General features: G+C 42.4%; 1 protein-coding gene across 6 annotated transcripts in view; it reads left to right on the top strand.

Moving 5' to 3' along the window:
* The window catches only part of ACOXL (acyl-CoA oxidase like), a 341,825-nt gene that overhangs the window by 234,468 nt on the left and 80,516 nt on the right, over nt 1-26,841 (top strand). For all 6 annotated transcript variants that reach the window (XM_070798172.1, XM_070798174.1, XM_070798171.1 and 3 more), the window contains exons 14-15: nt 368-477; nt 10,567-10,678. In XM_070798172.1, the coding sequence (XP_070654273.1) occupies nt 368-477; nt 10,567-10,678 (222 nt within the window). The remainder of the gene's footprint in view (nt 1-367; nt 478-10,566; nt 10,679-26,841) is intronic.

The following is a 26,841-nucleotide window of genomic DNA, read 5'->3' as shown; positions in this document are numbered from 1 at the left end:
CCCATGGACTGTATAGTCCATGGGGTCACAAAGAGTCAGACACAACTGAGTGACATTCAAATATGTATATAGTAAGACATGGGCTCCCCAGGTGACTCAGTGGGTAAAGAATCCATCTTCAATTCAGGAGAGTCAGCTTCACCTGGAGAAGGGAATGGCAACCCACTCCAGTATTCTTGCCTGAAAATTCCCATGGACAGAGGAGCCTGGTGGGCTACAGTCCATGAGGTCGCAAAGAGTCTGACACCACTGAGCACAAAAGTTTGCTGGAAGCCACTGGACCTTATCTGGCTGCAGCAGTTAAGAACACCCTGGTGTTTGTTACGTTTTTCACAAACGGCTGACAAACGGTTTATGCTGTGTGCAGGTTGTGGTTCGGGAACTGCTGGCTCAGTACACCAAGCAGTGCGAGGAAAGACCGGTCTCCAGCTTGCTCCGAAACTGGGTGGAATCGGGGAGTGACAGGCTGAGAACCAGGTATGTGATCACTCCAGCTGCCACCATCCTTGACCTGGAGTCTCATTCTTGAGGCTGAGTATACAGAGCCTTGTACAGTTCACACTTGTTTAAATGTAAAATATTGATATAAAATAATCAACAAGGACCTAGTGAGTAGCACAGGGAACTCTGCTCAATACTCTGGAATGACCTATATGGGAAACGAATCTGAAAAAGAATAGATGTAACTGAATCACTTTGCCGTGCACCTAAAACAACAGTGTGCATCAACTGTGTGCGTGTGTGCTCAGTCGTGTCCGACTCCACGACCACATGACTGCAGCCCACCAGGCTGCTCTGTGCATGGAGTTTCCCAGTCCAGAATACTTCAGTGGGTTGCCATTCCTGCTCCAGGGGATATTCCCAACCCATGGATCGAACCCATATCTTCTGTGTTTAAAAAAATACTGATATGTGGAAACACATGTATGGATATGTAATTTCAATTCTCATGCACCCACGATCCAACTTAAGGACCAGAAGACTGCTAATTCTGCTCCTTCCACATGTGTTCCTTCTTTTTAGCATGTCCACTGTGGCACGGACTTTACAGGTTTTTGTTATTTCCGTTTCACAGATGAGGAAACAGGCACAGAGCTTAAGCATTTTGCCCAAGATTACATGCCAGTGGGTGACCAAGCTAGAATTTGAATCCAGATAGTTGGACTCCAGGATCCATGCTTTGGGTTGTTTTCACAGATTTTTCGTGTTATCTATAAGCTTGATAAATAAGGTGTAATGTGTGTGGTATTCTGTAGCTTCCTGTTTTCACTCAATATTTTGTTTCTTAGGTTCATCCAAGTTATTACATGTGGCTGAAGAGCTTCTGTGTCTGCTCATAATATTTCACCATGTATCTGTGCTGCAAGTTACTTATGCTTTCTAATCTCCAGTATCAGTGGATATTTGAGTTGTATTTTTGATATCTTGCACAACCCTCTTGTGAAAAATCTTGTACATGTTTTCTGGGGAACGTGGGCAAGAATTTCTACAGGGCTTTCAAATTTAGTTGCCATGACTCAGAGTGAGAAATGTGTTTTACGTCACCACGGACACCCACACGCCCATAGAGTCCCCTACCCTCCCTCCACCACAGACACGATGAAGCAAACACGCCGTGAAACAGTGCTCATCCTATACTCGTAATGTTCTCTGACGTTTCTTAATTTTGTTTTTTAAAAATACTGATCTCAATCAGTTAAACTGATTTCATGTGCCGTTTTAGCGATTTTCAATCTGTTGCCTGAAAAAACACTCCTTAATAGCGCATATTACCCAGGCGTGAAATTGCTGTGCTGTGGGTATGCCAGTGTTGGACTTTACTAGATCATGCCCATTTATTTTTCAAAGTGACTGCCTACATTTTTTATCCCCACCAACAGCCTGTGTCTTATGAAACCAACACTTGGCATTGTCAGATTTCATTTTTGTCAGCATAAGATAAAGATCTCACACTGTGGCTTTTAAAAATTTTTGTTTTGTTTTTAATTGGAGGATAATTGCTTGACAGTATTGTGATGGTTTCTGCCATACATCAGTATGATTCAGCCGTAGGTACACATATGTTCCCTCCCTTTGAAACCTCCCCACCGCCACCTTCCTCCCATCCCACCCCTCTAGGGTGTCACAGAGCAAACTCCCACTGGCTGTATACTTTCCATCTGGTAATGTGTATGTTTCAGAGCTACTCTCTCAAATCGTCCCGCCTTCTTTCTCCCCGACTGTGTGCAAGTCTGTTCCCTCCGTCTGCATCTTTGCTGCTGCCCTGTAGATAGATTCATCAGTACCATCCTTCTAGATTCCATATATATATATGTATGTATACGGGTTAATATTACCATATCTGGCTTTCTCTTTCTGACTTACTTCACTTTGTATAATAGGCTCTAGGTTTGTCCACCTCATTAGAATCTAGTCAGATATTTACTTTTATTTCTTTATTTGACTGCACCGGCTCTTAGTTGCAGCATGCAGGATCTTTAGTTGGGGCATTTGGGATCTAGTTCCCTGACTCAGGAGTGAACCCCAGCCCCCTGAATTGAGAGCACAGAGTCTTAGCCACTGAACCACCAGAGAAGTCCCTCACTATGGCTTGAAAATTGCATTTTTCTTCTTCTTATTATAGTTGAGCATGCTTTCACATTCTCTTTACCATTTGTATTTCTTCTTATCTGAAATGCTTGTCATGCATTTTGTGTTTTTCTGTTTTTGTTTTGTTTGGTCTTAGTCGGTATTGATTTTTAGATGTTACAGCTATCTTCTCCAAGTTTGTGGCTTGTCTTTTGTTTTCTTTATGATGTCTTTGATTAACATAAATTCTTCAATTACAGTTGAATTTATTAATCTTTTCTTTTATATCCCACACTTCCTGTATCTTGTCTACTTTGTGATTGTGAAATATATATGTTTTAATATTGTTGAGAGTTTGAGAGTTTCACCTTTCACCTTGAATTCTTGAATCCATTAGAAATTTCTGTCTGTGGTGTGAGGAAGGGATTTAATTTCATTTTCTTTCTCCCGTGGGGATTGTCAGTTTTTCCAGCCCCATTTTCTGAATTCACTGCCTTTCCCTAGTGATCTGGAACGCCCCCGCTGGCATTCATTAAACTTTTATATATGCGGAAGTCCATTTGTTCCTGGTCTGCTTGTGTGCTCTTTTTTAAGTTGGTTAGTTAGTTTGCTGCTCTGGGTCTCAGTGCAGCATGCAGGATCTTTGATCTTCAGTGCAGCATGCAGGATCTTTTTGGTTGCGAGTGCAGACTCTTAGGTGCGGCATGCGGGACCTAGCTCTCTGACCAGGGGTCGTATCGGGCCCTCTGCATTGGGAGCGTGGACTCATAGCCACTAGACCACCAGGGAAGTCCCTGTTTGTATATTCTGAATCTAACAAAACACTGTCTCAATTCCACTAGATTTATAACAGTGTAATAGTATTATGTGGTACATATTACATATGATACTACTATATCTAAAATATAATTCAGAATTGTGGTGGCTATTCTGGGTCTTTTGTACATCCTTACAAGTGTGAGAGTAAGTTTGTCAAGTTCCTCCAAAAAAAAAAAGAAAGAAAGAAAAGAACATACATACAGCAAAAGGACAAATATTATATGGTTGCACGTATATGAGGTATTATCTACAGTAGTCAAGTTCGTAGAGACAGAAAGTAGAATAGTGGGGCTTCCCTGTGGTCCGGTGGTTAAGACCTTCTGATGCAGGGGGTGAGGGTTTGCCCTCTAGTTGGGGAGCTAAGACCCCACCTGCCTAGCAACCATAAAATCCAAACATAAAACAGAAGCAGTATCGTAACAAATTCAATGAAGACTTTCAAAAAGGACCCACATTAAGGGGAAAAAAAATCTTTAAAAAGAAGAAAGTAGAACAGTGGTTACCAGGGGCCAGTAGGAGGAGGAACTGGGGGATAGTGTTCACTGGCTGCAGAATTGCAGTTTGGGAAAATGAAAAAGATTTGAAGATGAGTAACAGTAATGGTTGCATGACAATGCAAATGTGTTTAATGCTGCTGAACTATACCCTTAAAAATGGCTAAGGTGGCAGATTTTATGTTATGTTTTTTTTTTTTTTTTAAATCTACTGGAATTTTCTTTGGAAGTGTATTAAATCTATAGATTTGCAGAAAAATTGACATGCTTGTAAAACTGAACTTCCTCTCAAAGATTTTAACCTCCCAAGTGTCTTCCAGAGTTTTATAATTTCTTTCAAACATAGTACAACTTTGGACAGATTTATTACTGGATCCTTTATAATTTTGTTGTTGCCATAAAAAGAACATTTTTTAAATTATGTTTTTTTGTTCTTGATTTATTATACACACTGTTGACTTTTGTATATAAACCTGACCATAAAAAATGTCATTTAAATGTGCTGATAGATTCTTTGGATTTCCATAGACAGTCATACCATCTGCAAATAGTAAATTTTATTCCTTCTTTTCCAGTTATTGCTTCTTTTGTTTGTTTTTGTGAGAAGGTGCCCTATTCCTGATTTTTAAAAGAATTAGTTTGATATTTCACTGTTAAGAATACATTTGCTAAAGTTTTTGATAGGCATACTTTACCTCCTAAGGAAGCTCCATTTACTGTTATTTTTAACATGTTTTTTTTAATCATTATTTGATGATGAATTTTCCTGCAAATGATTTTTCATCTATTAAATTATCTTATATTATTTCTTCTTAACCTGTTTTGATAAATAACACTTGTGTGCTTAAGAAACACTTAGTGTTGTCATATTGTATTATTATTTTTATATTTTCCTGGGTTTGACTTGTTAGTATTATTTTTAGGGTTTTTGTGTACTTATTAGCTTATTGTTTTCCTTTCTCATACTTCCCTGATTGGATTTATATCAAGTTTTCCTGGCCACAGAAGTTATTTTGGGAGTAGTTTCTTATTCTGTAGAAGAATCTGAGAAGTTATTTGAAAACTATCTGGGTCTGGGTAATATTTAAACAACTGATTCAATTAGTTTAGTTGTTTTAAGACCATTTAGGCTTTCTCTTCTCTGCCAGTTTTGGTAAATGATATTTTTCTGGGAACTTGTCTGATTTCAGACTGACTCATACGAGGTTTATCATGTTGCCGTTGTTTACTCTTTCGGTCATGTCCAACTCTTTGCGATCACGTGGACTGTAGCCTGCCACGCTTCTCTGCCCATAGGTTTGTCTAGGCAGGAATGCCGGGGTGTGTTGCCATTTCCTTCTCCAATAAGGTTTATTATACTATTCTCTAATTATCCTTTTAACTTCTGCTAGATGGGTAGTTCAGTTCAGTTCAGTCGCTCAGTTGTGTCTGACTCTTTGCGACCCCATGGACTGCAGCATGCCCGGCTTCCCTGTCCATTACCGACTCCGGGAGCTTACTCAAACTCATGTGCATTGAGTTGGTGGTGCCATCCAACCATCTCATCCTCTGTCGTCCCCTTCTCCTCCCGCCTTCAATCTTTCCCAGCATCAGGGTCTTCTTCAAATAAGTCAGTTCTTCGCATCAGGTAGCTAAAGTATCAGAGTTTCAGTTTCAGCATCAGTCTTCCAATGAATATTCAGGACTGATTTCCTTTAGGATGGACTGGTTGGATCTCCTTGCTGTCCAAGGGACTCTGAAGACTCTTCTCCAACACCACATTTCAAAAGCATCCATTCTTCTGCGCTCAGCTTTCTTTATAGTCCAGCTCTAATATCCATACATGACTACTGGAAAAACTAAAGCTTTGACTAGATGGACTTCTGTTGGTAAAGTAACGTCTCTGCTTTTGTCTAGGTTGGTCATAACTTTTCTTCCAAGGAGTAAGCGTCTTTTAATTTCATGGCTGCAGTCACCATCTGTAGTGATTTTGGAGCCCCCCAAAATAAACTCTGTCACTGTTTCCGTTATTTCCCCATTTATTTGCCATGAAGTGGTAAGACCAGATGCCATGATCTTAGTGTTCTGAATGTTGAGTTTTAAGCCAGCTTTTTCACTCTTTCACTTTCTTCAAGATGCTCTTTTGATCTGTAGTTAGGTCCCAGTTTTCATTCCTAAAATTATTTATTGTATTTTTCTTTCTCTCCTTTATTGTTATGTTTAATCTCACCAGATGTTTGTCTAATATATTATTTTTTTCAAATGACCAACTTTTCCCTTTGTTGATCCTCTGACATACCTTTGCTTTTACTTCATTGATTTATGCTCATAAATGTATTATCTTCTTTGTTGTACTTCTGAGGGGCTTATTGTGCTTTTTTCTTTTGTGTATTTTTTAAATTATCATTTTTATTTGGAGGAAGACTTTGGTCTTTATAACCCAAATGAACTAATTTTCAAGCAACTATTCATTAAAAAGTATAATTTTATAATCCTGATGAGAGACCTGGGAAACACACTGAATGATAGTGTGGGACTTTTGGGGCTTTCCAGGTGATGCTGGTGGTAAAAAATCCACCTGTCAATGCAGGAGATGTAAGAGACTTGGATTCAGTCCTGGAGGAGCTCATGGAAACCCACTCCAGTATTCTTGCCTGGAGAATCCCATGGACAGAAGAGCCTGGCGGGCTACATCCATGGGGTCGAAAAGAGTCGGACAGTGCTGAAGTGACTTAGCAGGCACGCACACATGCCTGAGACTTTTCACATCGGTTGGCATGAATCTGTCCTTTTTCTCTTGTTTTGTAAGCTACTGCTCACGTTCCTATTTATTCAAACTGTAGGCTGTCTTAAAGCTGGAAATAGCAGCTCCCATATCCGAAGGTTGTTTCACTTAAATCTCCCTCTGTTTGGGGGTGTTTTTTTTAATCTTTTAATTTTATAAAATTTTCTTTGATTTTATTTCAATTTGCACACTCTACAAAGTCAGTAAATCTTTTTAACATTTCTGTGGGCTTCCCAGTTGGTGCTAGTGGTGAAGAATCTGCCTGCCAATGCAGGAGATGCAGGTTCGGTCTCTGGGTCGGGAAGATCCCCTGGAGGAGGAAATGGCACCCCACTCCAGTATTCTTGCCTGGAGAATGCAATGGACAGAGCAACCTGGTGGGCTACAGTCCATGGGGCCACAGAGTCAGACTTGACTGCGGCTGAGAACACAGCCCTGAATGGGCATTTTATAGAGCTGATAGTTTCCCTCACAATTTATTAGCTGGAAAATTTACAACATATAAGTTGAAAGAACAGTACAATTCCCACCAGAACCAGTTCCCTTCATTCAGGAAACAAGTTCCCCATCTACATACCATCTGCCCCTCCATTTCTCTTCCAGGTAGCAGAACAGGGCTGTTTCCATCATTTCAAAAGAAAAACAGATTCTCACCCATATACAAATCTATATTCCTAGTAAATCTTCCAAGATAGACTTGAAATGTGCCAAAGGCAGTGTTCCAAGTGTAAATGTTTGGAAAGTTCTAGTCCATTTATTTTTGTCTCAGTTATTATCCCCCCAAACAGTATACTTCTCTCTCCCACACATCCAGGTTTTACTGATCCAGTCTGGCTGCATTTTTCTCCTTATGTCCCCAAACCTTACTCACTCATTTTTGTGTATATTAAGAAAAGCCTTTGTCATCCAGCACATCTCCACGCATACCCATTGTACCAGGCACTACTTCAGGTGTTGGTGATACAGCAGTGACCTTGGGTTCTCAGCTTTCAGGAAACTTTCAGCAGGTAAAGCAGTTGGATGGCAGTCATACTGACAACTCACAAGAGAGGTGAGCAGATGGGAACACGAGGAACGATGGTCCCTGAAATCCCTCCAAGTAGGCGACCATTTGTATGGACTCCCAGAGGCTGCCCTTCGTTTGGGCTGTGGGAGGAGTCAGTCATGGTGCTGGAAAGACTCCATGAGACTAGGTGAGGTGGGCAGGGCTTGGCTCTGATTGGGGCTGAACTTTATTCTGCAGACCGCCCCATTCTGCCCTTTCTTGAGCCAGTGCGTGCTGCCTCTTCCCCTCCCCTAAGGGGCTGCGCCTGGAGCCCGCACTGCTCTCATCGACCCATGGATGCCTCGGAGGATGTGGAGGTCGAGGAACATCAAGTTTCTGCACTGTTCTTGAATGTTGTGTCGTTTATATTATGAACATTTTCAAATACTCAGGAGAACTGAAATAATTTTAGGGAGCATTCACATACCCAGCATAGAATCAACTAGTAACACGTGACTGTGCTGACTATACCACATATATATCCACGTGTCAAGCCCTCGATCCATCCTTCAGTTCACCTTTTTTTCTCTGATGCATTTCAAAGTAAACTACAGACATTAGCATACTTCTGAATAATTTGGAATGGACATTGTTAACTAACTTTCAGTATTTGGTTACAGTTTTTTCTGCTGATGCAGAAGTTACATGGGGCTGCCCTGGTGGCTCAGCAGTAAAAAATCTGCCTGCAGTGCAGAAGACCTAGGTGTAATCCCTGGGTCAGGAAGATCCCCTGGAGAAGGGAATGGCTACCCACTCAGTATTCTTGCCTGGAAAATTCCATGCACAGAGGAGCCTGGTGGGCTACAGTCCATGGGGTCACAAAGAGTTGGACATGATTGAGTGACTAACACTTTCATTTTTTCACTTTCATACTAAGGTTTGTTTTCCATTCTGTTTAAAATTTTTTTTTCAAATTTCTACGTAATAATTGGCAAAAATTGTACATACATGTGAGCTGTGGGTTTGTCATATATGTAGCCTTTGTTGTTTTTATCATAATTTTGAATTTTGTTGGAAGCTTTTTCTGTATCTACTGAGATGATCAGATTTTTATTCTTCAGTTTGTTAATGTGGTGGATCACACTGATTTGTGGATGTTGAACCATCCTTGCATTCCTGGGATAAATCCCACTTGATCATGGTGTGTGATCTTTTTGGTGTATTGTTTTGTTTGGTTTGTTAATATTTTATTGAGGATTTTTGGATCTATGTTCATCAGTGATATCGGTCTGTAATTTTCTTTTTGTGTGATATTTTTATTGGTTTTGGTGTTGGGATAATTCTGGCATTCTAGAATGAGTTCAGAAGTTTTCTTTTTTCTTTAATTTTTTTGGGATAGTTTGAGAAAGATAGGTGTTACTTCTTCAGATGTTTGGTAGAATTCACCTGTGATGCCATCTGTTTGTTAGGAGATCTTTATTTTTTTAATGATTCAATTTTATGGCATGGAATTACTCTGCTCATATTTTCTATTTCTTCTTCATTTGGTCTTCAAAGATTATATGTTTCTAGGAATTTATTTATTTTGTCTAGGTTGTCAGTTTTATTGGTGTTTAATTGTTTGTATTATTTTCCTTTCTCTTGACAGATGCCTGGGATGTTAATTTTTAACTTCTCTGAGTAGAACTTCTGTGAATATATTTGTATAAAAGTGTTTTCATGAACATGTTTTATTTTTCTAAGGCAAATAATAGGAATGGAATGGCTGAGTCACAGGTTATGTGTGTTTAGTTTATGAGAAACTGAGAACTTTTTCCATTGGGAATCCCATTTATAATAGCTATAAATGGAGTATAACCTTTAAAAATTGTGAAGCACTATATTGGATACCTGTAATATATAATATTGTACATCAACTATACTCCAATTAAAAAATATATTTTAGGGATTTTCCTGGTGGTCCAATGGTTATTACTCCATGCTGCAAATGCAGGAGGCAAGAGCTCAGTCCCTGACTGGAGAACTAAGATCCCACATGCTGTGAGGTGTGGCCAAAAAAAAATGGTTAAATTAAAAAAAAAAATTTGCACTGTTTATAATAGCTAGGACATGGACGCAACCTAGATGTCTATCAGCAGATGAATGGATAAGAAAGCTGTGGTACATATACACAATGGAGTATTACTCAGCCATTAAAAAGAATGCATTTGAGTCAGTTCTAATGAGGTGATTGAAACTGGAGCCTATTATACAGAGTGAGGTAAGCCAGAAAGAAAAACACCAATACAGTATACTAACACATATATATGGAATTTAGAAAGATGGTAACAATAACCCTGTATACGAGACCGCAAAAGAGACACTGATGTATAGAACAGTCTTTTGCACTCTGTGGGAGAGGGAGAGGGTGGGATGATTTGGGAGAATGGCATTGAAACATGTATAATATCATTTATATGAAACGAGTCGCCAGTCCAGGTTCGATGCACCATACTGGATGCTTGGGGCTGGTGCACTGGGACGACCCAGAAGGATGGTATGGGGAGGGAGGAGGGAGGAGGGTTCAGGATGGGGGACACATGTATACCTGTGGTGGATTCATTTTGATATATGGCAAAACCAATACAATATTGTAAAGTTAAAAAATAATATTAAAAAAAATTTTTTAAAAATACTAAGTGGAAAAAGCAGTAAACCAAATTATCTTTACATCACAAGGATGACCACATAGAATAACTTGACCCAGGCATTCATCGGCAAAATTACCAAGAGAAGCCCCAAATACAGCAAGTGAGAAATCAAGGAGATGATTACGTGTACTCACTCTCTATCGGGAGGAAATCCTTTTTGAAAAGATCCCATCTATTTCTTTCAAACTGAAATACTTTGGTGATGACAAAATAATAATGATGGTCTCTGTGCTTTTTTTTTTTCAGTTTCCTGGCATTTAACATGGACACAGTTGGTCATCTCACCTTTCTGTTGAAAGCGGTGCATTTTCGTGAAAGGATTCTTCAGCGGGGTTTGGTGGCCCGAATTTATTATAAGGTAAAGATACATTGTGTTATAATAATATTTTTCCTTTTGACATGTGTGTAAGGCATATTCTTGCTGGTGAAAGTGTTAGTCCTTTAGTCGGGTCCGACTCCTTGTGATCCTATGGATTGTAGCCTGCCAGACTCCTCTGTCCGTGGGATTTCCCGTGCAAGAATACTGGAGTGGGTAGCCATTCCCTTCTCCAAGGGATCTTCCCGTCCCTGCTAAATGTAATAGAGGATGAGTCAGCAAGTCGGACACAACTGAAGTGACTTAGCACCCATGCAGCAATAATTACAAGCTTCTGGAAATGGCTAGAATTTCTATAAGCCATTTTGCATGACAGCGTTGCTCACTGTGGAGGCCCTGATGCTTCTGATGAGCTCTGTGTGTCATCTTTAGAGTGGGAGTTGACGAGTGGAGTAAATTTTAAGCCTTACTAAAACCAAAACATCATTGTCTGTAATAATGAATACATTATTTTCAGGGTGGGGGGAGTGCATGGGGCACATGTGGAAATTAACCACTGGGCTCGCCTGAGATGCACTCTGTTTCCTACTGAAGTGCCCATGATGTTCTGAAAAACATAAAACCTTGCATCAGCATTGATGGAGGTCTAGAGGTAATTTCCACCGAGTGTGGTGCCAATGGAGTTATTGGAGGAAACCCCCACTCCCACCCCAGAAATATCTATTTCATCTCCTAATCCCAACATGGAATAGACAAGACGACCCTAAGAGAAGGCTTACTTATCTACTTTCTGCCCAGACTCAGGACTACCATAGCCTGAAATCAGACCACTGCTCTCCCTCTGCAAAGGAATTAGGTTCCAGGAGGACCAGAACTGGTTCCCATGAAACTTCCCCCACAGCTTCAGTTCATCTCTTTTAATATGAATACCAAGATCACATCTCCCGGGACAGCATCACCAAGGACAGCACAGAGCGGGAGGAGGATGCATGCCACGCTACGGGATGGGTATTCTCTTAGGAAACGCTCTTCAGCACAAGAGCCCTGGAGCAGAAGTGGTCCAGATCCACTCGGGGGAACAATACAGAATGATGGGTACCCACTGGAAGCTGGACCAAGTTTGTGCAAATCGGTCCATCCTCTGGGTGTAGGTCTGAGGTGAAGCCCTGGAAGATGCCAAGGGCATATTCAGGTGGGTTTAAGTCACTCCGCATTCCCTGCCCTTATCAAACATGGTGCCACCAACATAAGAGGAGGGTGCCTTCAAGACGGTCTAGAGGCACTAATGAGCAGAACAATGGAGACAATGTAACCTATGAAGGAGCTATCCAAGACTGCAGGAGTAAAGGATGAAGGTCAGGAGATGACAATCAACAGAGTGGAAACAGTCAAAATGTAACCTACAGAGAAGAAATATTCCTGAAAATGCTGGAACAAAGGAGCAGATATAATAATCAACATAGAAGAAAAGTATCTTCCCTAGTGTAAAAAAAAAAATCAAAATTTTAATGGAAAAAAATACCCATACCTGAGGATAGCTTGCAATTCTGTAGTGAAGAGAATATCATTTAAGTAACCAGACAGAAAGTAATAGTTTATCAACAAATTTAAAAAAAGACAAGACTGGCTTCAATTCTTATTCACCAGCTCCAAATGGACTAAAACCTGCTTCTAGAAAGAGGAAACCTCATGATCTAAGCATACCATTCCAAGCCAGATTTATTCCATGAGTACAGGCAGTGGAAAGATATTTTCAAATATCTAAGAATTAGAAGCAATTTCACTCTCATGGCCTTCCTTAAAAATTATTCAAAGAGCTACTCAATAGGACATTAAAAAGAATCAAAATTAATAACTTGAAAATAAGGAAATCAACCTATTTTCAGGGCAGGAATCGAGACACAGACATACAGAGCAGACCTGTGGGCACAGCGGAGGGAGGAGAGGGTGGGAGGAGCTGAGACAGTGGCGCTAACATATGTACACTGCCTTGCGCAGAATGCACAGCTAGCGGGAAGCTGCTGGACAGCACAGGGAGTCCAGCCCGGCACCCTGTTATGACCTAGAGGGGTGGGGTGGGGCGGGGTGGGAGGGAAGCTCAGGAAGGAGAGGATATTCATAGAGTTATGACTGATTTGTGTTGTTGTACAGCAGAAATCAACACAATATTGTAAAGCAATTATCCTCCAATTGGAAAACTAAAAAATTTTTTGATGGATTCATTTTGATATTTGGCAAAACTAATACAATTATGTAAAGTTTAAAAATAAAATAAAATTAATAAATAAATAAATAAATAAAGATTTGTAAAAGAATTGGTGGTCCCTGTGGATCAGCCAACTAATAATTATGTGTTTTGAAACAATTAGTTAAACAGAGTTAAATAGTTTTATTTATTTTATTATTAACGGAGTTAATATAAGTTTTAGTATTTTATTATTAACAGAGTTAAATAAACAACATAGTTGTTGTTTAGCCACTAAGTCATGCCCAACTCTTTTGCGATGCTGTGGACCTTAGCCTTCTCAGCTCTTCTGACCATGGGTTTCCCAGGCAGGAACGCATACTGGAGTGGGTTGCCATCTTCTTCTCCAGGGGACCTTTCTGACCCAAGGATTGAGGCCATGTCTCCTGCGTTTCCTGCATGGGCAGGCGGATTCTTTACCACTGACCCACGTTAATTTTCCTCAAATGCACATTTTATTTTGGAGACCCTTGGCCCACACACATTAGACAGTCCATCTCCCTCTTGGTCTGGAATGAGTGCTGAGGGTTCCCAGGTCCTCCCAAAAGACCTGTCAGTGCAGGGGACCCAAAGCTGGTCTCTGTCGCAACCTAGAGGGGTGGGATGGGGAGGGACATGGAGGGGACATACACATGCCTATGGCCCATTCATGCTGATGTATCAATATTGTTAAGTAATTTTGCTCTAATTTTAAAAAAAAGAGAGAGCCCTACCGTCTGATCATTTCTTTCCTTCCTTGGTGCAGCCAGAATTTAACTTCAAATGGGACCAGGAAATGTCCTTCTGTGTTCTGGTAACCATGGTGGGAGCCCAACCCCATAGCTCCCCTTGGAAGCCGCACTTCTCCAGTTTTCTGAAATCACCTTGCATTGTTCATCAGGGTCACGGCATCATTTCCCCATTAGTGGGGGCAGGGAGAAGACAATAAACTTGTCACCTTGAGAATATTTTATTAAGGGCTTCTGTCATTTGTGGGCTCCCCTGGTGGCTCAGATGGTAAAGAATCTGCCTGCAATGCAGGAGACCCAGGTTCAATCCCTGGGTCAGGAAGATCCCCTGGAGAAGGAAATGGGAACCCACTCCTAGAGAATCCTATGGACAGAGGAGCCTGGTGGGCTACAGTCCATGGGGTCACAAAGAGTCGGACACGACTCAACGACTTTCAGTCATTTTATAAAACAAAAATCTAAAGGAAACAAATGTATACCCTCAGTAATCAATATATATAACAGATGACTGCTGAATTTCATATGTTTATAACAAAAATTGGGCGGATAGAGGGATGGTAATTCAGGTGGGATGAAAATCCTGCTGGTTAACCAGTTTATTCTGTCATCACCTGTAATATTCCCCTACTGCACTGGTAGTTTTTCCATTTCAGAGTGTGTAGAAATCAGCTAGGAATTTAAAAATCAGCTAGGATTTTAAAAATCTGACTCACGACGCCCTCCTTCCCACTGCAAGGCTGAGTCAAAAGGAAAAGAGAAGTGGTTTGTATCGACAAGTAAAGACCATGAGTCATCCTCAATACCCAGGGGCTGTCATCTAAGCTGGGAATAACTACCCTAAGTTATTTTTCGTTATTCATAATTTGAGGTTTTGATGGAAAAGAGTTAGTGGGGGTTGGAAATAAGGTTTCAGGTGATGTAACTTTGTAGAGCTTTCTGTTTGTTTCATTCATTTATTTATCCAGCTGCACCAGGTCTCTGTTTCGGCACACAGGGTCTTTAGCTGCAGTGTATGAGCTCTGAGTTGTGGCATGTGGGATCTCATTCCCTGACCAGGGATTGAACCCGAGCCTCCTGCATGGGCAGTGCAGAGTCTTAGTCACGGGACCGCCAGGGGGGTCCCTAGAACTTTCTGACTATCACCTACAATTTTTATTGTTGTGGTCAGTGCAACCTGACTGCTCCGTGTGTGTGTGTGACTTTAATGTTCTTTAGATCTTTAAAATATAATGAAATCATTGTACCACTGAAGGCTATCTTTCTAATAGGTGATGCCAACTACTTTGCTATACTTTTAGACTAACAGGTTCTTTGTCCAGGTCACCTGGTTGGCGTTTAGAACCTTGTCTGAGTTCCTGTCTGTGGAAAATGCAAGCTGTCCGTGTCGGTGATTGGATGGCACACCCATGGCGTGTGCTGGAGGTCAAGCTGCCACAGTCTCCTCAGTCACAGGTCTTCAGGAACTTTGTCCAATGTTAGTCGCTTAGTCACGTCTGACTCTTTGCCACCCCATATGGACTGTATAGCCTGCCATGCTCCTCTGTCCATGGAATTCTCCGGGCAAGAATACTAGAGAGGGTTGCCATGCCCTTCTCCAGAGGATCTTCCCGACCCAGGGATCGAACCACCTCTCCTACATTGGCAGGCGGGTTCTTTACCATCTGACCCACCATTGAAGCTCAGTGGGTCCAGTGATACCTGATGAATCAGAGAGGAGCTGGAAAACACCACTATCACCAAAAAAGTAAAGTGTTACTCACTCAGCTGTGTCCAACTCTTTGTGATCCTATGGACTTGTAGCCCACCAGGGTCTTCTGTCCATTAGATTTCCCAGACAAGAATTCTGGAGTGGGTTGCCATGACCTTCTCCAGTGGATCTTCCCTACCCAGGGATCAAACCCAGGTCTCCTGCATGGCAGACAGATTCTTTACCATCTGAACCACCATGGTCACTGAACCCAGAAAGAAAATATGATCTCCTTTGCTTGTAATTATCTGGGAGTTTCAAAGCAGACAGGAAATAGAGAGTAACAGCTGCTGGGTTCTGTTTCTTACCATTTTAAAAGCCAACAGGGCAGCCTGAAGAGCAGATGTTTTACGGAAAATCTCATGGTACAGAAATGCCGAGAGCTTTGTTCCAGAGGCAGATCATCAAAGACAGGAAACAGGATTAGAAACTAAATTTCCTGAGTCACTGGTCTGCGTTGATCTTGCGTCTTCTAACTCCGGTGGTTTAGTTGGGCTGGGAGGATGAGCCAGAGACCAGGGCCCCTGATGGACAGCCTTTGTGTCCTTGAGCACTGGGTGCTGCCTGGGCAATTAGTCGCCTTGTACAGAAGTGAGGCTCCTCTGCTGACTGGGGCTTGAAATTCCTTTAATGGGGAACATGTTTCCATTTCTCAGTGAGAGGAAGGCGTACACTCCTGCAACTCTCGAGAGAGGGAAAGCGTGACTGACTTCCCTGTCACAGTAAGCTGACATGGAGCTGAGGAGGGGCAGACGGTGGTCTGGAGAGAGCCCCGCGTGGGCAGACAGGAAGATCCAAGGTTGCCCGTGCCCGCCTCCTGTGTAGACCGGCACTCCCATCTTGGTTGTTTCTGGTCACAGGAAACGCTTCTGTTCTGTGCATGCGGGCATGTGTGCTCAGTCACATCTGAGTCTGTGATCGCATGGACTGTAGCCTGCCAGGCTCCTCTGCCCATGGAATTCTCCGGGCAAGAATACTGGAGTCAGTTGGCATTTCCTCCTCCAGGGGATCTTCCGTACCCACGGACCAAAGGTCTCTTACATCTCCTGCATCATCAGGCAGGTTCTTCACCTCTGGCACCGCCTGGGAAGCCCCCTGTAATGTTTACCAGTGGGGACTTTCAATTTCCCTCCTTCCGGCTACATTCCTTTATTAGAAGAAAGAGCTGTCCCTTCTCCACCAATTATTTATTTATTCAGTTCATTATTATTTATATCAGTTGACATTAATGGATATTCTATGTCTGGGCTACATCCAATTCTACAATTCTAGCATATTTTATTTTCTTGCTCAGATTGTTTCCGCTTTGGCCACTGAGAGCTCCTTTCACGTTAGCTAGCCCAAATGTCTGCTTGTTATGTCCCCATGATTTTTTTTTTAGAACTTCTGTACTTTGGGTACCACAAAATGTCCTAGGTTCGTCTTTTATTTTCTCTGCCCACCCTTAATCAACCATTTCTCCAAGAGTCCCTGGTCCTTTTATTGGAGAATAGCATTTAAAAACCAGTATCTGGTTGCTGAGTATGCAATTTGCTACTGGAATATCACAATTTCTAGGCTTGTTCTGAGCTAGAAAGAAGATAGAGGTTTACTCACACATTCTCACACAGATTTGTACGTACTTATATTAGAAACCACGAGTTTTTACTGGTACTTCTGATTCCAATCCCAAACCGCAAGCCTTCCCTCTTTCCTATTTGTAACCTCTTTCTCTGAGAAAGTGAGAAATCTGGCTTTGACTGTCTACTGTGTTTATTTATTTGATCTTCTCTAGTATACACATTAAGTAGTTTCAGAATTGCTAGTCCGTCTCTCTGTGAGAAACACATTTACAACTAGAACACAGTATTTCTTTGTGAATGTAGCTTCAGTTCAGTTCAGTTCAGTCGCTCAGTCGTGTCCAACTCTTTGCGACCCCATGAATCCCAGCACGCCAGGCCTCCCTGTCCATCACCAACCCCTGGAGTTCACTCAGACTCACGTCCATCGAGTCGGTGATGCCATCCAGCCATCTCATCCTCTGTCGTCCCCGTCTCCTCCTGCCCCCAATCCCTCCCAGCATCAGAATCTTTTCCAATGAGTCAACTCTTCTCATGAGGTGGCCAAAGTACTGGAATTTCAGCTTCAGCATCAGTCCTTCCAATGAATACCCAGAACTGATCTCTTTAAGGATGGACTGGTTGCATCTCCTTGCAGTCCAAGGGACTCTCAAGAATCTTCTCCAACACCACAGTTCAAAAGCATCAATTCTTCGGCACTCAGCTTTCTTCATAGACCAACTCTCACATCCATATATGACCACTGGAAAAACCATAGCCTTGATTAGATGGACCTTTTTTGGCAAAGTAATGTCTCTGCTTTTGAATATGCTATCTAGGTTGGTCATAACTTTCCTTCCAAGGAGTAAGCATCTTTTAATTTCATGGCTGCAATCACCATCTGCAGTGATTTTGGAGCCCAAAAAATAAAGTCTGACACTGTTTCCACTGTTTCCCCATCTATTTCCCATGAAGTGGTGGGACCAGATGCCATGATCTCAGTTTTCTGAATGTTGAGCTTTAAGCCAACTTTTTCACTCTCCTCTTTCACTTTCATCAAGAGGCTTTTTAGTTCCTCTTCACTTTCTGCCATAAGGGTGGTGTCATCTGCATATGTGAGGTTATTGATATTTCTCCCGGCAATCTTGATTCCAGCTTGTGCTTCTTCCAGCTGAGCGTTTCTCATGATGTCCTCTGCATATAAGTTAAATAAGCAGGGTGACAATATAAAGCCTTGATGTACTCCTTTTCCTATTTGGAACCAGTCTGTTGTTCCATGTCCTGTTCTAACTGTTGCTTCCTGACCTGCATATAGGTTTCTCAAGAGGCAGGTCAAGTGGTCTGGTATTCCCATCTCTTGAAGAATTTTCCACAGTTTATTGTGATCCACACAGTCAAAGGCTTTGGCATAGTCAATAAAGCAGAAATAGATGTTTTTCTGGAATTCTCTTGCTTTTTCCATGATCCAGCAGATGTTGGCAATTTGATCTCTGGTTCCTCTGCCTTTTCTAAAACCAGCTTGAACGTCTGGAAGTTCATGGTTCACATATTTTTGAAGCCTGGCTTGGAGAATTTTGAGCATTACTTTACTAGCATGTGAGATGAGTGCAGTTGTGCGGTGGTTTGAGCATTCTTTGGCATTGCCTTTCTTTGGGATTGGAATGAAAACTGAGCTTTTCCAGTCCTATGGCCACTGCTGAGTTTTCCAAATTTGCTGGCATATTGAGTAAAGCACTTTAATAACATCATCTTTTAGGATTTGAAATAGCTCAACTGGAATTCCATCACCTCCACTAGCTTTGTTCGTAGTAATGCTTTCTAAGGCCCACTTGACTTCACATTCCAGGATGTCTGGCTCTAGGTGAGTGTTCATACCATTGTGATTATCTGGTTGTGAAGATCTTTTTTGTACAGTTCTTCTGTGTATTCTTGCATATAGCTTACAGTATCTAAAAAAATAGTATTTTACAAATTTACTTCAATATGTTTTTTCCTTCTCCTTCAGTGAGATTATGTTATTTATTTGCAACACAGCTGTTAATAGTAAATCACTACAGGTAACAAGATACAAACTCAATATCCAAAATAAATTTACTTTTATACACTATCAATAAACAATTATAAAACACAATGTAAAATTAAATTAAATTTACATCATTAGAAAACATAAAATTCTTAGGAATATATTTTGCAACAAAAATTCAAATAGTGCAAGATCTGTACATAGAAAACTATAAAACATTGCAGAAGGTAATTAAAGGGAACTTAAATAGGTGGAAAAGTATATCGTGTCTATGCGTGGAAAGATCCGGTATTGCTGTGGTATTCATTCTCCTTAAATGGGTCTGTAGATCTGACTGCATCTCAGTCAAATTTGCAGCAGACATTTTTGTAGAAACTCACAAGAGGATTTGACAGTTCATATGGAAATACGAATAATCTGAAATAGCCAAAATGACTGAAAAAAGTTGAAGAAATGCGGAGGTCTTGTAGTACCTGATTTCAGAGTTTATGTTTGTGCTGCAATTACCCAGACAGTATGGCTTTGGTATAAGGATAAACAAATAGATCAATGGGACAGTATAAAGTCCAGAAAATTGATTCATTTATAAAGATACAAAGGAATGAAATGATGAAAAAAATTTTCAACAAATTGTGTGACAAACAGCTAAATATGCAAATGGAAAAAATTTATTCCTCGTATAATACAGAAAAATTAACTTGAAATTGGCCATAGACTTAAAGTGAAAACTTAAAACTTTTAGAAGAAAACATGAGACTATTTCTTTGGAGTTGGTGTAGACTAAGATTTTCTAGTGAAAAAGATAAAAAGCACTAACCATTCAATTAAATATTGACCAGATTTTTTTCAAAATTAAAAAAATTGCTCTCCGAAAGACATCAGTAAGAAAGCAAAAAGACAAGCCATAACCTTGGAAAAATTATTTGCAACACGTATCTGACAAAAGACTTATCCAAAATAAAGACCTTCTCTAACCCAGTAACAAAAAGACACAATCTAAGAAAAATTACACAAGGGACTTGAAAGACATTTCAAAAAAGAAGATAAAAGAATGGTAATGAGCACATGAAACTTTGCTCAATCTTATTAGTCATCAGGGAAATTGAAATTAAAACCACAGTGAAATACCACGACACACCCACTGCAGAGCGTTGAGCTGAAAGGGTGCAAGTCAATTGTGGTGACAGCATAGACCAAGGGGAACTTCGATCATTGCTGTAAAATAGTGGTGACTGATCTGGGAAACAGTTCGGCAGTTCCTTATAAAGTTAAATACACAGCTACCCTACAACCAGCACTTTTCCCTCTAGGTTTTTATGTAAATACCAAGAGAAATGAAATTCTGCTCACAGAAAGACTTTTACAAGAATGTTTATAGCATCTATATCAATAATAGCCCCAAACTGGAAACAACCCAAATGTTCACCTGCATGAAATTAGATAAACTAATTGTAATATCTTCATACTACAGAATTGTATCCAGCAATAAAAAGGGATAAACTACTGTTACATGCAGCCACATAAGTGAATTTTACAGATATTATGTGTAGTGAAAGAAGCCTGGAAAGAAGTTAATAATGTATGATTCCATTTATATGACATTCATTCAAGAAGGGGTGAAATTAGTTGGTGGTGATCTGTGGATCAGAGAGTGAGAGAGTGTGGCATGGGCTGGGAGGGAGTTCAGTACAGGGTTTGGGAAATTTCTTTATCTTGGTATGGATGGTTACATGGGTACATACACATAAAAAAATCATCAGGCTGTCAACTTAAGATTTATGCATCTGACTGTATGCTTTCTATACTTCAATTAAAATATTTAAAGATACAACTTAAGTGGTGCCTCACAGCAGTTAAGTTGTTTGCATTGCAGGCACTTACCATCTTTTCTTATATGAAATAGGAAACTCAGAACTTTCCAAGATTCAGCCACTGAATCTTGATACGCTAATTGGGGAAAAGAAGAAATGGCAAACAGCAACAGCGTTCACCAAGTGTCAGTTCTGAGCTAGAGAGTTTTCAGTGGCATGCCAAAACACAGCTGTGGGCACCCAGACGCGCCAGCAGCATGGAATCCAGAGCATGGAGGCAGATGGCGGGGGAGGTCTGGGCAAGGTTAAAGCAGCCTGGCAGGAGGCCCCAAAGTCAGGCAGATGGACCCTAAAGATTCTGAACCTTCTATTAGAGATCTTGACATCTGAAAGTCTGGACCATGGGAAGCAGGTCCCTGGCCAAGGTGGTAGGAAAGGCTTGGGCATGGACAGTGGGGCAAATCATCCAGACAGGACAAGGGACAAGACAGAGCTTAGTCTGAGAGACACGCAGATTTATGGGTACATGTAGCAAGCTCAGGGCTCATGGTTGAAGAGCATAGCATAGAAATCACACTTTTCTGGTTTATGGAATGCTAATTACTGGTGAGTTTGACTTGGTGTAAATGACTGAATACTGAACAATAGTTTCTTTTTTGGAGTTTCTCCTGCTATTTTTCCTCCAGTTTCATTGTATATAAGTGACATAGAACATTGTGTAATTTTAAGGAGAAGGCAATGGCACCCCACTCCAGTGCTCTTGCCTGGAAAATCCCATGGACGGAGGAGCCTGGTGGGCTGCAGTCCATGGGGTCGCTAAGAGTTGGGCACGACTGAGAGACTTCACTTTAACTTTTCACTTTCCTGCATTGGAGAAGGAAATGGCAACCCACTCCAGTGTTCTTGCCTGGAGAATCCCAGGGACAGCCGAGCCTGGTGGGCTGCCGTCTATGGGGTTGCACAGAGTCGGACACGACTGAAGCGACTTAGCAGCAGCAGCAGCAGCAGCATTGCATAATTTTAAGGTGTACACTGTGATGATCCATATATGCTGTGCACTGATTAACGCATTACTGTTAGTTAACACTCATCAGCTCACATAGTTATAATTTTGGTAGAGAGTGAGACATTGAAGATGTACTTTCTAGCACCTTGTATGTATAGAGTATAATACTGTTAGCTGTAGTCACCATGCTGTACTTTAGGTCACCAGACATTTTTCCCCTTGACTAACATGTGTCAATTTCTCCTGCCCCCAACCCCTGATAGCTGCCCTTCTACTCCCTCTCTGTGATTTTTTAAAAAGATTTTTCATCTTTTTAATTTTATCTAAAGAATTTTTCTTTTATGTGGACCATTTTTAAAGTCTTTATTGAACTTGTTACAACATTGCTTCTGGTTTATGTATTGGTGTTTTGGCTACGAGGCCTGTGGGATCTTAGTTCCCCAAACAGGGATCAAACCTGCACTGCCACCTCCCCCACCTCGCCCCCGGATTGGAAGACAAAGTCTTAACCACTGGACTGCCAGGGAGGTCCCAACTTCAGCTTTTTTAGATTCTGCATATAAATGAGATTGTAAAGTATTTTTCTTTCTATGCGTGACTTATTTTACTTAACATAACGACCTCAAAGTCTATCCACGTGGTTACAAATGGCAGGATTTCCTTTTTTCTCATGATGAATGGCTCACTATTTCAGCATGTGTGTGTGAATACTTAGATTGCTTCCATATCTTGGCTTGTGTAAATAATGTTTCAATGACCATAGGAGTGCAGATATCCCTTCAAGATAGTGATTTCATTTCCTTCAGATAAATATCCCAAGTAGTATTCTTGGATCTATATGGTAGTTTCATTTTTAATTTTTTAGAAACCACCATACTATTTTCCATGGTGGCTGTACCAATTTCCATTGCCACCAACAGTACGCAAGGATTCCCTTTTCTTCACATCTTCATCAACAGTTTTTATCTCTTTATTATTTTGACAATAGCTATTCTAAAAGGTGGGAGGTGATAGTTCATAGTGGTTTTCATTTATATTTCCCTGATGACTACTGGTGCTGAGCATCCTTTCAAGGACCAAGTAGCTTGGGATTAACATATCTACTTTACCATGTGTGAAAGAGCTAGCTAGCAGGAAGCAGCTGTATAGCACAGGGAGCTCAGGTCAGCGCTCTGTGATGACATAGAGAGGTGGGGTGGGGCGGCTAGCAGGGAGACTGAAAAGGGAGGGGATGTATGTGTACTATGAGCTGATTCACGTTGTTGTCCAGCAGAAGCTGCAGTGGGGTGATTGCACTGGTGGAGTGACTGCAGTGGCGGTGGGTCCTCGCTGCAGGGAGCCTTGCACACCCTGAGTATGGGGTCTAGAACCTTCTGCCTTCCCTGCAAGCGGCCAGAGCACGTTGGTGTCAGGAAGATCATTCTGGAGTCAGTGATGAGAGGGTGGCCCTTTGGAAGGCCACAGAAACCATCACCCCAGAAAAGCTGGGATCTAGTCTGAACTAGGAGGGGTGGCAGAGGGCTACCGTCCTTTGGGTCACACAGAGTTGGACATGACTGAAGCAACTTAGCATGCACAGCAGTGAGTGTGAGGGGTAGGGGGTGAGACTTGGGCCAGTTTAATGGAGAGAATGCAGAAGGTGGAGTCAGGAGTGCCCCCAGGGCTTCTGGGGGAGATCCGATGTCACTGGTGGCCACGAGGCACAGAGCCCTATGGAGTCCAAAGTCCAGCGGGTTTTGTGCTCTTCATCCCAGTTTCTTGTTTCCTGTTTTCACTCTAGACCCCCATGGGGTCGCACCCCTGTGTGCCGCACCCCTGACCTTTCTCCCACAGTCCCAAGAACGCCTCCACCAGCTGTCTTATGGGCCAAGCACCAGCTGAGCTGCTGCAGAGAATCAGGAAACAAAGATCCTGAGGGTTGATTTCTTTCCCATATTAAATGTACATTATTCTGCCTTATGACAGCTTTAGGCAGTCACTAAGGGCAGTCAGGTTCCATAACATCGTCTTCAGCTAAATGCAAAGATCGTGTTCTTGAAACAAGATCTTTCTAGCTGATGGTACTCCAAATGCATGCTTCAGTGCCTGTAAAATCTATTTATGGTCTCCTGATTTCCACCCCCTACCCCCCCCCCCCCCCCGCTCTATTCCTCCTCCACCGAAACAGTTAGAAGCGATTTCAAGAGGAGGACACTGCTAGGAAAGGAGGAAGGCATCACCCATCTGTTTATTGACATATCCATTGTTGGGAATGATCAAGATCAATTTCAGGGGCATGTATTCAAACGTAGGCTAAATGACCAAAGAAGCTGTATCATCTGATATTCGTTTTCTGTTCTGAAAGACTCAGTAATAAAAAGCAGACTCTTCATTTGACACAAAAAGGGAAAAGGAGGAAAAACTGGGAAGTAATGTATTCAATTATAGGAGCCCTTTGCCAAGAGCCTATTGATTTCATCTTCTAACAATTTCAGCCAAGCCTTAGTGGTGAAAAGATTCAGAAACAGGTCAGATCAAGCACATGTGTCCCCCCTGCCCCGTACCCACTCCTGGACAAAAATAGTCAGGTCTTTGCTAGGAAAGGGCTCTGTCTTGGGGACCTGTTCGTACTGCCAGGACCCAGACCAGAGCTTGGGGGGTAGCACCGGTGAGAGAAGAAGCTGCGGAGACCCTGGAAGATCCCCCCAAAGCTGCAGTCTCTATTACTGCCCTGCAGTGAGAAGCCTGACCTGGAGCCCCGCACATCTTGGTTGTCTGTATTCCTCTCTACAAAATTTCCTCTTGTATTTCTGTGCCCTCTGCATCCAGCTGCATTCCAGCCCTTTGCCTGGAATCCACCTCTACTCCCACCACCTGTCTGTGAGAGGGGAGTCTTTCATGTTCCCACTGGCCCTGCCCAACTCGGCTGGGTACCAGGCAAGTCTCAGTCCTGCTCTAGTCAGAGCAATGTGATGAGAAGGGCTCCAATGGACGGATGTGCAAGCTTGGTGGAGACCAGAGGGTGCACATTTGGACCATGATGTGGAGGGGAGCTCTCAGGAGAAACTTGGAGGGAGCAGTGGGTGGGGAAGGTGGAGAGAAGGGTACATACACCACTCTGAAGTAGGCAGGGGTGAGTGTCCTGAGACTGGATGGCTGAGGAGGGAGAGGAGCCATGCTGTGTGCATCATGTGCAAGTGTCTTTGCAGCCAAGCTAGTATTTGCCAACAAAGGTCTGTCTAGTCAAGGCTATGGTTTTTCCAGTGGTCATGTATGGATGTGAGAGTTGGACTGTAAAGAAAGCTGAGCGCCGAAGAATTGATGCTTTTGAACTGTGGTGTTGGAGAAGACTCTTGAGAGTCCCTTGGACTGCAAGGAGATCCAACCAGTCCATCCTAAGGGAGATCAGTCCTGGGAGTTCATTGGAAGGACTGATGTTGAAGCTGAAACTCCAATCGTTTGGCCACCTCATGCGAGGAGTTGACTCATTGGAAAAGACCCTGATGCTGGGAAAGACTGAGGGCAGGAGGAGAAGGGGACAACAGAGGATGAGATGGATGGCATCACCGACTCAATGGACATGGGTTTGAGTAAACTCTGGGAGTTGGTGATAAACAGGGAGGCCTGGCGTGCTGCGGTCCATGGAGTTGGAAAGAGTCGGACACGACTGAGTTACTGAACTGAACTGAATGGAGAACCTGCTCCCCACGCAGTTGAGGAGGATGCTGTCTCTGCTGCTGTGGCCCAGGCTGTCTGGAGGGGAGGCTCCTGTGTGAACAGTGAGGGTGTGTGTGGGGAACAGGTCTGCAGTCACATGGCTGTGCTGAACAAGCTTTGTTGATAGTGGGGGATGAGGCATGCCCTGGCCAACAGATACATCTGTGTTCCAGGTCTAGAGCCTGTTACTGGACTTCCCTGGGACTCACTGTAAAACCCAGGGCCAGTGCCATGGGGCACATGGGTATGCTGGGAAGATCCGAGATGCTGGGCCTCTACATGGCGTCACACCAGCCATCATTTTCATGGTGTGTTCCTCTGGGAACCCCAGCCTTGCACCCCCTCGGCTCATATCCTTAGAGGAGGGCTCCTCCACCCACCTTGGTCTTGCAGCCACCGGCCACCTCTGAGGGAAGGGAGTGAGGCTCTGGTGCCCAGCTGGGGCCCAGCGAGTGTCTCTGGGATGGGATGGGTGGTAGAGCAGAGGGCCCTGGGTTCAAACTCTGACCCAAGCTCTGAGATCATCATGAATTTCACAACTAGCCCCTCCCCTGGGGTCCCCAAAGCCAAGACACAGCCATCTCTGGGACATCTGGAGAATATTTACTTCTCCTTTTCGTAGGGAACAGGCAGGAGCAGTGGGCATCCTGTGTCCTTTCTCACTTTTTTTTTTGCATGGGTTGCAAGATCTTGGATGAAATGTATTTATCTGGCTCTCCTGGAATTGTAGCTCAGGTTCAAAGCTTAGGGTAATGGTATAAAGAATCCCATATTCCCAGTTCAGGAAGCCACCAGTGAGCTGACAGCTGGTGGACCCAGCCACCTTGCTTTCTCTGAGCTGCTAGTGGCAGACAAACCAGCCCCTGCCCATCGATGCAAGAACAGAGCTTTGGGAGAGAGCAGCGTTCCGGGAGAGGCTGCTGGTGGCCAGGAGAAGGGTCCTCTCTCCAAAGCCACACAGAGGAAACAAAGCTTAATCTGGAAGTAAGCCTAAAGAGCAAAGGAAGAAATAATGTAGTGGGCAAACACATTAGAGAAGAAAGAAAGAGGAGACAGGAGAAAAGACAGATGAACAATGCAGGAAAAAAAGACAGAACTGTAGACATAGAAATAGGAGAGGAGAGGAAGAAAACCAGAACAGAAACCCAGAAAAATAAAGAAAATACAGAAAGGCAGAGAACTGCGGAAACATTAAAGATACATAGACAAGTGAAAAGTGGTGAAGTAAGTTTGCAAAAAGAGAGAAAGAGGGACTTTCCTGGTGGCCCAGTGGCTGAGAATACACCTTCCAATCCAGGGGATGCAGGTTCAGTCCCAGGGAGAGGAACTAAAATCCCGCATGCCACGGGTAACTAAAACCCAATGCAGCCAAATAAATAAATAAAAATTTTTTTTTAAATAGAGAGAAAGA

The sequence above is a fragment of the Bos indicus genome, chromosome 11, assembly GCF_029378745.1.
Source record: "Bos indicus isolate NIAB-ARS_2022 breed Sahiwal x Tharparkar chromosome 11, NIAB-ARS_B.indTharparkar_mat_pri_1.0, whole genome shotgun sequence".
NCBI classification, from domain to species: Eukaryota; Metazoa; Chordata; class Mammalia; order Artiodactyla; family Bovidae; genus Bos; species Bos indicus.
This window is presented reverse-complemented; position numbering and strand designations above follow the sequence as displayed.